Here is a 12,742-nt window from a genome sequence, read left to right on the forward strand (position 1 = left end):
TTCTTCTCTATTTTCTTTCTTCTTGGTTGTTGTTGTTCATTCACTAAATTGTGTCTGATTCTTTGCGGCCCCATGGACTGCAGCACACCAGGCTTCCCTGTCCTTCACTATCTCCCGGAGCTTGCTCAAACTCATGTCCATTGAGTTGGTGATGCCATCCAACTATATCATCCTTTGTCACCCCATTCTACTTAGTAGGCCATAGTACTGGCCACATGAAATACTTTTGAGAATATTTATTGCTAGTGACCCTAATCATACTTTTATTAAAGTGAGTTTGGAGAGAAGGAAAAACCAGTACCTAGGGTACAAAAGTCTGTACTTCGCTGTTTGTACGAGTGGCTTAGGGGCCCTGGGGCAGTGGGTCCACTTTGCTGCTGTTGTTCAGTCACTAAATCGTGTCCAACTCTCTGTGACTCCTGGGACTGCAGCATGCCGGGCTTCCCTGTCCTTCACTATTTCCTGGAGTTGGTGTAGACTCATGTCCATTGAGCTGGTGATGTTGTCTAACCATCTCATCCTCTGCTGCCCCCTTCTCCTTTTGCCGTCGATCTTTGCCAGCATCATGTCTTTTCCAGTGAGTCAGCTCTTCGCATCAGGTGGCCAAAGTAGTGGAGTTTCAGCTTCGGCATCAGTCCTAGCAATGAATATTCAGGGTTGATTTCCTTTAGCATTGACTGGTTTGATCTCCTTGCAGTCCAAGGGATTCTCAAGAGTCTTCTCCAACACCAGAGTTTGAAAGCATCAGTTCTTCGACACTCAGCCTTTTTCATGGTCCAACTCTCACATCTGTACATGACTACTGGAAAAAACCATAGATTTGACTAGATGGATCTTTGTTGGCAAAGTAATGTCTCTGCTTTTTAATATGCTGTCTAGGTCTGTCCTAGCTTTCCTTCCAAGGAGCAATTGTCTTAATTTCATGGCTGCAATTACTGTCAGCAGTGATTTTGGAGCCCAGGAAAGTAAAATCTGTCACTGTTTCCACTTCTGTTTGCCATGAGGTGATGGGACTGGATGCCGTGATCTTTGTTTTTTTAATGTTGAGTTTTAAGCCAGCTTTTCCTCACTTCATCCCAGTGGTAATGACTTCAGGGATGGTGTGTGGACTCCCCACAGAAGCTGTCTCTTCATTTTATGTTTCATATGAGTTTTCACCTAAAGCAGTGCTCCTCAAAGGAATTGCTAAACAAGGCACTTGATGATTTTATTTGGCCATTTCTGAAATCAGATCTTTTTCACAGAACCAGGATTTTCTATCTCGGGAATTATTTAAAGAGAGGCCTTTCTTCTGAAGACAGTTTCAAAAGAGAAGTTATTGAGATTTGGGGAGCGTGATGGTAGTGTTCAAGCAAATTGATTTTCTCCCAGAGACTCAAAGGCACAAAACTTACTTTGTGGGTGTAGATTCCTTTTAGTGGCATATTACAGGCATATTTCATCTAAGACATTGGCGTTTTAGAGTTGGTGCTTTCTTCTTGTTTCCAAGTTGTGAGAGTAAGTGACTTTGTCCATAGTCCTATATAAGCCTGGAGCTCTGCACCAACTTACCCTAATGAGTTCAGTACCTTCTCAGACATGTTAATCAGGAGCATGTAGCTGATATTACAAAATCATGTTACCAGATCCTCTGGTTTGGCAATGGATTTCTTCAAAGATGTACATAAAGATGTACACCATAAAGTCACGTACGCTGTTTTTTACTTTCACAAGTTATTCAGGCTTCTTTGCTCATCGAAAGAATGTTCCCCTGTCATTGATGTTATTTTTCTCATCATTTATTCCTCTCTGCATTGCACTCCTTCAAACACTAGCCAGACCTCTTCCCACCAAACTCACTGCTACATTCCCACGTTTGGGCTCTTCTGTGGCCCTGGCCTGAGGCCTCGTCCTTATTTCCCTCTCCCTCTCTGCCTCTTGTGACACTGATTTTGTCCTCGAGCACCACTCTGGGCAGTGACCTCCATCCCCAAACCGGGGTCACCTCCAGAGGAGAGAAACCCTGAGATGACTTATTAGGTTCACGAGTGTGAGGGGGATGCCAGGAAGATGAACAGTGATGAATACAGAGTGCTGATCGCTAGTCATTAGGCTCCCGTCTGTGAAGCCACAGAACACAGGTTCCAGCTTCCCATTGCTGACATCTCTGACCCAGCTGCCTAGCATTCTGGGCAGACATTCCTCTTGACCCAGAGTTAGGGGCCTCGCTGACGTTTCCAGGAAACTTGGCAGGTCTAAATGCATCTTCACAAGGACTGCTTGTAAATCACGGGTCTGCTTTATAAAATGTGGTTTTGCTTGGTGACACTGCTTACTCATGATCTGAAGTCAAGATTCCTTGCAGAGTTCAGGTTGTCAAGTCCCTCATGAACTGGCTGTAAGCACTGGGTCTTTGTTTTGTTTTTTTGCACATGGCCAAATCCCCAGAGAATGGGGCTTAAATAAGTTTCCAAGTTTGGAGAACTTTTCCCCCTCATCGCCCTTATACGATCTCTGCTCCTTTTATAGAAAATACAACCTGGAAAGGTCAATAACATCTACGTGGGTGTTAAGGTCTATGCCATATTCTGGCCCAAGAACGCCATGTTTAGGGGATTGGAACTTCTCAATAAAAAATAGTGTAATTGTGAGCCAGATAGTATTCTGAAACAAAAATTTTAGTTTTTTTTTTTTTTTTTTTATCTCCAAAAGAACGTCAAGATAAAATTATTCCATGGAGGAGGACTGCAGAGAGAATTTCAAGAGAAAACTTCATATTTTTACATGGAATATAATAGGCTTTTGTTAATGGATTATTGAATTAATGAGTAAATTACTGCATGGAACTTGACTACTTTTAGTTAATGGGAATAATATATATATTGCCTAAATTCCTACTTCAATATTCTTCCTACTACACTTTGAAAATATATTCTCTCCTTAAACACTTTTGTAAAATAGGCATAAATCCACTACATAATTACACAGTAGGATCCAGCATACCACATGTAGACATACACATTATGTAAAAATCACAACTGTAGTATATCCTAAATCTGACCCACCTGACACTCATATGTAAACTATAAAGTAGATGAAATACTTCATCTTATAAAAGAACTTTGATGAGATACATGTATCATTCATGTCTCATTAAAAAAGAAATAAGACACAATCTTTTTTTTTCCCTTGCAGTACAATCTACATAAAATGTCCATAGAAATTAGAAGTAACGTCTTATTTTTCTCTTGATCATTTTTCCATAATGGGAAGCAAGAAAGGAGCAACAAGCAATTTAACATATACAGGACTCTGCCTATGGGAAATATTTAATCGGAGCATCTACTTAAAAATGTTCCGCTTCCTTGTCAATTTCACATAGATGGGTTCCCCACTTTGGAGGGATGGAAAAGGCAATTAAAATAGCCCTTTGGTTTGAGATTAATTCAGACTGATGGGAGTGGACAATCCCAATTGGAACTGCCCTGGTCAGTTATACATACTGTGTGATCCAGGACAATATTTGGGCTCCATCTTCTTAAAATATTTCCAAAAATTCTTATGTCATCATTTATTAAGGATCTCATCATCAATATAAAAAGTTTTAAGTGCACATCACTTGTACACACACATTTCCAAATATTATAGTAGGATGTAGTGGTCATTAGTGTTTTGTTTATTTATTTTTGATTTACAGTTTTATTTATAGTGCTAACACATGTTTCATGGGGAATTGAGCTTCCATGACAGCAAAGTAGATGAAATTCTCTGTGTGTTGAAATGTGCTTATTTTTAATCCAGTGACCTAGCCCATAATAAACCATCCTATGAATTGTATAGCTGTCTTAAAATGTATCCCTAAGAGTTGCTAAAAAGAAATTACATAATGGAACAAAACATAAACACAAGAGTGGAGACAAACTCCTAAAAGATTACTGTTCTGTCCAACCGATGCTAAAAAACAGATTTTTCTCTTTAACCAAAGAACCATTCTTAGGCACTTATTCTTGTGTAGGCTAATGTAATGGAGTATAATACCCCCAGATTATTTATTAAAAACTGCAGAGGGCCTTATATAACCGTGCAATCCAGGAAAGTAGCCACTAGACATATCTGACTATTTAAATTTAAATTAATTCAAAGTAAATATATGTTAAAATCCAGTGCATGTGTCTAGGGCCCATGCATCTATTGGCTACCATATTGGACAGTACAGATATAGAACATTTTCAACATAGACGATAACTATCTTAAAATGTATATGCAATTTTATTGTTTTATTGTGCTTAGTTGCTCAGTCATGTCTAACTCTTTGTGACCCCATGGACCATAGCCTGCCAGGCTCCTCTGTCCATGGGGATTCTCCAGGCAGGAATATTGGAGTGGGTTGCCATGCCCTCCTCCAGGGGACCTTCCCAACCCAGGGATCGAATCCAGGTTTCCTGCATTGCAGGCAGATTCTTTACCATCTGAGACATGAAGGAAGCCCCAAATTTAAATTAATTCAAATTAAATGTAAGTTAAAATCCAGTGTGTGTGTCTAGGGCCCAGGTGAGTACTGGCTACCATATTGGACAGTACAGATATAGAACATTTCCAGCAGAGACAATAACCAACTTAAAATGCATATGCAATTTTATTGTTTATGATGTTTTGCTTATTAAAAAGCTTACTGGCAAAATTTCACCAAGAGAGATCCTACAATATTTTAAAAGGTTTTTGAATTGCTGCTGTAGCTTGTCAACATACCTGGAAATAGTGTGGCTGTTCTCAAAACTTTTACAGATTTGAGAGCCATTTAAGAAACCTTATGAATAAGATTCAGCAGAGTTAGCACTTTTCCAACTGGAAGTTCCAACATATTAAAAGGAAAAATAAAGTATTTTCACAATTTATTCAAGGTTTCCTTAGGATCCATGTTATTCTAATACTTAAATACTAGAATGTTACACGATGTTGTTTTAATTTATATTAGTATACTTTAGTATTTATTTTATTGAAAGCTATGCTACTGTGGAAGGCTTCCCTGGTAGCTCAAACAATAAAGAATCCTCCTCTCAATGCAGGAGATGCAGGTTCGATTCCTTGGTCAGGAACATCCCCTGGAGAAGGAAATGGCAACCCACTAAAGCTTTCTTGCCTGGGAATGCCATGGACAGAGGAGCCTGGCAGGCTACAGTCCATGGGGTCACAATGAGTCGGACACGACTTAGCGACTAAATCACAATGATGCTACTGAGGGAGAAGGTATTTTTTGTCACATAGGGTTATTAATGTTATAAATCCAAGACATAACAAAAAGTATTTGTTCTCTTGTAAGCAGGGGATTCTCTGGGACCCTCTAGGCTCTTTCTTGTGAGCAAGGACCCTCAGGGTTCTTTCTCCTCCTCATACCCCTGTGAGAAAAGTTCCCAGAAATTCCCCTCAGAGGCTTTTCTGTCCCTTGCCAGCTGGGTTCTGCACAGCAGAATGTAGCTTGGGCCCCAGGAGAGCTTCCAAAGAAAAGTAAAGGAAGATGGTCACTCTCCGCAGCTTAGCAGTAATTCTCAGACTGACAGCATCTTCCAGGAGATTGTTAGAAACACAGACCCTGAGGCCCACTTCAGAGCCCTGAATCAGAATCTGTTCTAGATCAGAGGCTTGCACACTTTAAACAAGCATTGTGATCACCCTGAGAACGTGATAAAAGGCAGACCCCGGGGCCCCTCCCCCAGAGTTTCCCACTTCGTAAAGATGGGGTGAGGCGGGTGCTGCTTCTGATTGATCCGGTTGATGGATCGGGGACCACACTTGGAAAACCACTGCTCTGGGGCTGGCTCGTTCTCATACTCGTTTCTACACTGGAACCTCCTGGTGAGCTTCCCCAAAGCCTGATGCTTGAGTCCCACCTCCAGAGTCTCTGAATTAAATGGCTAGTGGATACAGCCTGAGTACTGAGTTGATTTCGCTTTTGTTTTCAAAAGCTTTCCCAACAATTATAATATGCAGCTACGTCTGAGAAACATAGGCTATGTATTTCATGCTCAGAACTTCTCCTGGGAGGGAAACACAACTGGATGTGAGCAATCCCCTCCACCCCCACCCAATGATTCTGGATGATTCTAGACTGTATCTCTGGGATCCAGGTGAGCACACCAGCTGTGCAGAGCTTCTCCACCATGGAATCCGTCAGGTCAAAGCCTCGGGACCAGCTTTGTTAACCATTCTTTCATTTATCCCACAAACATTTATGGTATCCCTGCTATGAATCTTTCTTGTTCTAGTTACTTCTTTGTTCATCACTGAAAAAATCATGGAGCTTACATTTTACTTTCATTCTTGCTGCTGCTGCTGCTAAGTTGCTTCAGTCATGTCCGACTCTGTGCAACCCCATAGACGGCAGCCCACCAGGCTCCCCCGTCCCCAGGATTCTCCAGGCAAGAACACTGGAGTGGGCTGCCATTTCCTTCTCCAATGCATGAAAGTGAAAAAATAAAGTGAAGTTGCTCAGTCGTGTCCAACTCCTAGGGACCCCATGGACTGCAGCCCATCAGGCCCCTCTGTCCATGGGATTTGCCAGGCAAGAGTACTGGAGTGGGTTGCCATTGCCTTCTCCGTTCATTCTTAGTGAAAGTCAAAATAATTATGTTGTCATGCTGAAGAAAAACCAGAACTGGAAAGTAGTTACAGCAATAAATATACATTCTATTTGGAAAAAAAATTTTAAGTATTGCAATAGGGGGAAGAGACTTCATTTTTAGAAGTGGGCTCAATCTCGAAAACAAGGAAAAGGAGGAATTTCGACCTCTGGGTTGGGAAGATTCCGTGGAGGAGGGAATGGAAACCCACTCCAGTATCCTTGCCTGGGAAATCCCATGGACAGAGGAACCTGGTGGGCTACAGTCCGTGGGGTCACAAAAGAGTCGGACACAACGCAGTGACTAAACAACAACAGCACAGCCAGGGGGCAGGTTGCAGGTCAGCAGATGGATAATTACTACGAGGAAATGTCAGGGGAAGGGTATTCTGGCTAGACTTAGAAAGATTCTTGCTAGAACTGGACAATGCAGAGCCATGATGAGAAGAGAGTTCAGAGGTACCTGACCACAACTTGGTCAAGAAGAGAAACTTTGTCAGTGGATTGATACATGCACATACACACAAATATATAACACATATACATCATTTATAAATGCACACACATACCCACATATGTGATATATTCATGTGTAAATAAATGTGCCCCCCCACACACATACACCCCTCACACAGACTGTTTTTTAACAGACTCTGCTGCTGCTGCTGCTAAGTCACTTCAGTCATGTCCAACTCTGTGTGACCCCATAGACAGCAGCCCACCAGGCTCCCCCGTCCCTGGGATTCTCCAGGCAAGAACATTGGAGTGGGTTGCCATTTCCTTCTCCAATGCATGAAAGTGAAAAGTGAAAGTGAAGTTGCTAGGTCGTGTCCGACCCTCAGCAACCCTATGGACTGCAGCCTACCAGGCTCCTCTGTCCATGGGATTTTCCAAGTAGGAGTACTAGAGTGGGATGCCATTGCCTTCTCCTCTAGGACACTCTTAATAGAGGATTTTGATGTTGCTCAATTAAGAGCTTCACTTGAAACTGACACTCTAGATAAAATTCGGAACATGGCATTGTGTGCGGATGGAAGTGCCCACTCTGCTACTTGCCAGTTGCCATTCCAAAGCTGGTGGAGAGGCAAAACTGAAACTTTTAATAACGGAAAACATCTGTTCAGTGTCTCTCCCCCTCATCCCTCCATCTCACGCGGGTCCTTCTCCCCACCTGTTTCCCACCCCTAATTTCAAATACTGCGTTCCCGCTTTCTCTCTTTCTGTGGACAGTCCTACCTCCTTTTCACACAGGCCTGCTCTCAAAAACTTTTCTGCTCCTCCGGGAAAGCCTGGAAGATCCCAGAGGTCCGGCCCAGAAGTGGTTGACAATGTAGTGTTTTCATTCGAATGCAAATTTGTCTCTGGACCGGATTCAAGGAAAGTGCTTTCCCCTCCAACTGTCTCTCCAGCTCCACCCCGACCCTTGTTGTCTTTTGTGTTCTTGTAAATAAATGAGAGGCGATTGGCTTTCAGTGTGAAGACACAGCTGCAGGGGGCTCTTAAAAGCGAGCTGGAGAGAGAGAGATGCTAAAAGATTTGGAGCCTGGCGTTAAAATCTAGAAAAGGGAGGCTTTTTTTTTTTTTTTTTTTTTTTCAAGTCTGTACATTTACAATCGTTCTTCTTCCTCTGGACATGCTTTTTGTAAAGCCTGAAAGCCCAAGCATATTTATTCCGACTTCATTATCTCCCCCTCCTTTTAACTTATCCACAAAGAAGAGTCAACGGGAAAATGACAACAGAATAAACTCCACGAAGTTATGTTTATTTCTTACGGTTCTCCAGATAAGTATGCGACTAGGTCATTCTCAGTAGAGACTGTACCCGGTGAAATACCCTGTGCGGGTCGGGGGGCGCTGGCTGGGTAGGGGTGGAGAGAAGGCTGAACGCCTGAATTTCTCAAAGGAACAGACCCTGGTTGTCTTCAGGTAACCTGCTGAGTGGCCTTTTCAAAGCTTCCGGGGACTAAAATGCGATGCCTCTGCCCTTCCAGAAACCTCTGAGATGTATAAGCAGCATCCTTGTCCCACTTGTCGGAGGGGGTCCCCCATCCCATCCCCTGGTCAGCCGCCCTTTGCTCCCCGGTTTTTTCCTCTTTTTTGTGTGGGGGGGGAGATGAGCTCCCCTCCCGAGCGGCTGCTGGGGCGCCCGCGTCTCCTCCCGGCCCCCCGCACCCCCCACGCCGTGCGGCTCGGCTTCCAGGGTCCCGCGCGCCCCGAGCCGCCCCGGGGGTCGCCGGGGCCGGGCGGCTCGGGCGCGCGGGGAGGCTCCCTCCGCCTCCCGCTGGCTAAGAGCGCGTGTTCTCTGCTCTCCCGCGCACAGGGCACCACCAGCCGCGCGGGGCACCTGGCGGGGCCGGAGCCCGCGCCGCCGCCGCCGCCGCCGCCGCGGGAGCCGTTCGCACCCAGCCTGGGCAGCGCCTTCCACCTGCCCGACGCGCAGCCCGCCGCCGCCGCCGCCGCGCTCTACTACTCGAGCTCCACGCTGCCCGCGCCCCCGCGCGGGGGCTCCCCGCTGGCCGCGCCCCAGGGCGGCTCGCCCACCAAGCTGCAGCGCGGAGGCTCGGCCCCCGAGGGCGCCGCCTACGCCGCGCCGCCGCGCGGCTCCTCGCCCAAGCAGTCGCCCAGCCGCCTGGCCAAGTCCTACAGCACCAGCTCGCCCATCAACATCGTCGTGTCCTCGGCCGGCCTGTCCCCGATCCGCGTGACCTCGCCCCCCACCGTGCAGTCCACCATCTCCTCCTCGCCCATCCACCAGCTGAGCTCCACCATCGGCACGTACGCCACCCTGTCGCCCACCAAGCGCCTGGTCCACGCGTCCGAGCCGTACGGCAAGCACTCGCAGGAGCTGTATGCCACGGCCACCCTCCAGAGGCCGGGCAGCCTGGCAGGTAAAGGGCTCGCCGCTTGGCACCCCCACACCCTGGGGGGTGCGGGGGGCCAACTGGGCGCGCGGTGGGGGACCCTGCGGGAGGCAGGCAGACAGACGTGGGGCTGGAGCAGACTCGGGCTGGGCTTGTTGGTGGGCAGGTGTTTAGCATCCTCTGAAAGCAAGGGAAGCGGAGGGCGTCCCTAGACAGGCTGTTAACTAGCATCTGAACTCAAATCTACCGGTTGCTTCTGTTTGGAAGTCATGCATTCTCGCAAACTCGAGTGTTTTCTTTCTGTCTCTCCGTCTCCCCTCTCTTGCTCTCTCTGTCCCTTCCACCCTGCCTCCAATCTGCAGATATCCATCCTTTAAGTCACATTTAATAAGCAGTCACAAAGACCTGTTGAATGTATCCAGAAAAAAAGAGCACAGAGAATAAAAACGACAGTGTTTCCATGATCACCTGTAGTTCTCTGCATTGAGCTGCAGGAAAAAAGTAAGGAGTTTTCCTACTTAGAGAGCAGACATTCAACTTCCAAAGATTTCAATAGTCATGAAAAAGTTACCTGTGATGAATTGCCCTGGAATTTTTACTACTTTATAGTGGCTTGAAATGATTATGTTTTGTCTAAGTGTAGTTACTGAGAAAATGAAAGGAACTTCCAGACCTGCCATTGAGATTGCCTAGATCCCAACAATGGGGAAAAAGTAACCAGTGATGGAAGTCTCTTGAGTGTGTTGCCTGTTTATTAGGAGGGATGGAGTGGGGAGATTGGGCTCAACGGGTTTTGGGGATGAAACCTGCTTTTCCTTGCCAGTTTGGAGGAGGTGACATTTCTGTGGTCCTTACGCCCATCAAAGACCAGGCTGAACTGGGGATTCGCTGCTGGTTAACACCATATGTTCAGCTTAAACAAGACACTGTGATTGAAAGACTAATATTTTGTCTCCTAAAACACCTGACAACAACCCCAGATTTATTGTTGATTTTTTTTAACCTCATATGAAAGTATTTGGTAATTGTGTCACTCTAGTAACAGATGCTGCTCTCATATGTTCCCCTTCTTGACATAAATGGATGCCTGTGAAGATAAATAGGATAAAGAAAAGGAACTTGTTGCATACAGGAGGCAGGTGTCCAAGGGCTTTTTAAATTCACACAGTAATCCCCGGTGTGGACTGGTCTGGCATAACAGGACGCAGGCAGGAATTCTGCTGCCCCCAAATTCTGCTAGGTATGCTTCTTCTCTCACGCGCTCCTTCTCTCACGCGCTCCTTCTCTCACGCACTCCTTCTCTCACGCACTCCTTCTCTCACGCACTCCTTCTCTCACTCATTCCTTCTCTCACTCACTCCTCTCACTCACTCCTTCTCTCACTCACTCCTTCTCTCACGCACTCCTTCTCGCACGTACTCCTTCTCTCACTCACTCCTTCTCTCACTCACTCCTTCTCTCACTCACTCCTTCTCTCACGCACTCCTTCTCTCACGCACTCCTTCTCTCACTTTAATAGAATTTTGGAAGTAGCACTCATGATGTCAACCTAGTGCCAGTGTTCAAATGCCTGTTATGTAGGTAGGGACTCAAGAGTGGCAGTCTGGTTGGAAGAGGGGCCTAGGAGAGACCTGTAGGGAAACGTAGTTTAGGTAAGTTTGGAAACTTTGTTTTAGAAGTTTGCAAAATAAGCTTCTAGATCGTGGCAAGGAGTGGGACCCGGGGAGCTTGTGGGAGACTCAGGCCCTTGGACCCTCTTTCCAAGCCACCAGAGAGAAGAGGCAGCTGAGTCCTAGAGGGTCCCAGTGACTTGTCAAAATCCCATTTGTTCCCTGCAGAGAGCCAGGAAAAGAAACCAGGAGCCTTAACTTCCGTTTCTTTCTCCCAGTGATCAGACGTGCTAAACTTGGGTGGGTTCACTCAATCACATTACGAAAAATAGGGAGTGTGTGGCTGGTGGAGAGGTGGTGGGGTCAGGGGGGTGGGAGTTCGGGAGGGTGCGAGGGGGCGGGATGAGAGCCTGACTGCTCCTAATGTCACTGAATGTAGTGCTGGGTTGTGCTTAGTCTCTCAGTCGTGTCCGACTCTTTGCAACCCCACAGACCCCACCCCACCCACCCAGGGTCCTCTGTCCATGTGATTCAACAGGCAGGAGTACTGGAGTGGGTTGCATGCCCTCCTCCAGGGGATCTTCGCAACTCAGGGATCCAACCCAGGTCTCCCGCATTGCAGGTGGATTCTTTACCAACTGAGCCACCAGGGAAAGCAAGGAAGAGGCTTTAAAAGTGTAGGCTTCTTTCCAGGTGGAACTAATGGTTAAGAACCCACCTGCCAATGCAGGAAACATGAGACATGGGTTCAGTCCCCGGGTAGGGAACATCCCCTGTAGCAGGGCATGGTAACCCACTACAGTATTTTTGCCTGGAGAATTCCATGGACAGAGGAACCTGGTAGGCCACAGTCCATAGGGTCGCAAAGAATCAGACATGACTGTTGTGACTTTGTTTGTATGCAAGTGTTAAGGAGATCGTTTATACTCTGATATCTGGAGTGAATGTTTCTGAGGATATGTGTGTGTGTGTGTGTGTGTGTGTGTGTGTGTGTGTGTGAGAGAGAGAGAGAGAGAGTGTGTAAGGAGTCTTTGTCCAGAAATAAGGACCTTCAGGTGCTCATCACAAGCCCATGTGCCTTCACTTCCCTCTTCATTTCCATCCCTTCCTCTCATTGTCTGACCAGATTTCATTTTTTGCTCGCTGGTGGGAAAAGAATCAACATGCCACTGACGGTTCTTGATTTTTGAGCTACAAGAAGCACTTTTAATGTTTGAGTTTCTTTGTTTCAAATGCATACTTTTAAATATTCATTTGAAGACTTTTTTCAAGCAAATTGCTGCTGGTGGTTTTTGAGTTTCAAATTATTCTATAACTCTGCATAAATCCTTGGGTTGCATGAGATCATTGGCCTTATTTAGAATTTAGCAAGTATGGCCCATGAAAGGTGTGGGGACCGATTCTGACAACGCTGAGAACTCGGGAGCATTGGTGCTTTTGGACTCTGTGCCTGAATGTGTGTGCTTGACAGTGTTCCAGGCATCGTAAAGTTTGGAGCCACCTGGTTTGCTCATTGAAAGTGCAGTTAGAAGTCAAGCTTGAAAAAGAGCTTTTGCATTTTCAGGGTTGTGACTTTGGAGATTTGTCACTGATGACCAGGAAGTGTGAACACTGGGATAGATAGTGATTTTCACTGTTGAATACATTAATCCCTTTAATTATTTGTTAAGCACCTC

The 12,742-nt window shown here is 46.0% G+C and overlaps 1 protein-coding gene across 1 annotated transcript in view; it reads left to right on the forward strand.

The window, feature by feature from the left end:
* CTNND2 (catenin delta 2) overlaps positions 1 to 12,742 on the forward strand; it is a 1,090,646-nt gene that overhangs the window by 618,668 nt on the left and 459,236 nt on the right. The window contains 1 exon segment of the mRNA XM_070357848.1: positions 8,916 to 9,483. Coding sequence (XP_070213949.1) covers positions 8,916 to 9,483 — 568 coding nt within the window.

Source organism: Bos mutus, chromosome 20 (genome assembly GCF_027580195.1).
Source record: "Bos mutus isolate GX-2022 chromosome 20, NWIPB_WYAK_1.1, whole genome shotgun sequence".
NCBI lineage: Eukaryota > Metazoa > Chordata > Mammalia > Artiodactyla > Bovidae > Bos > Bos mutus.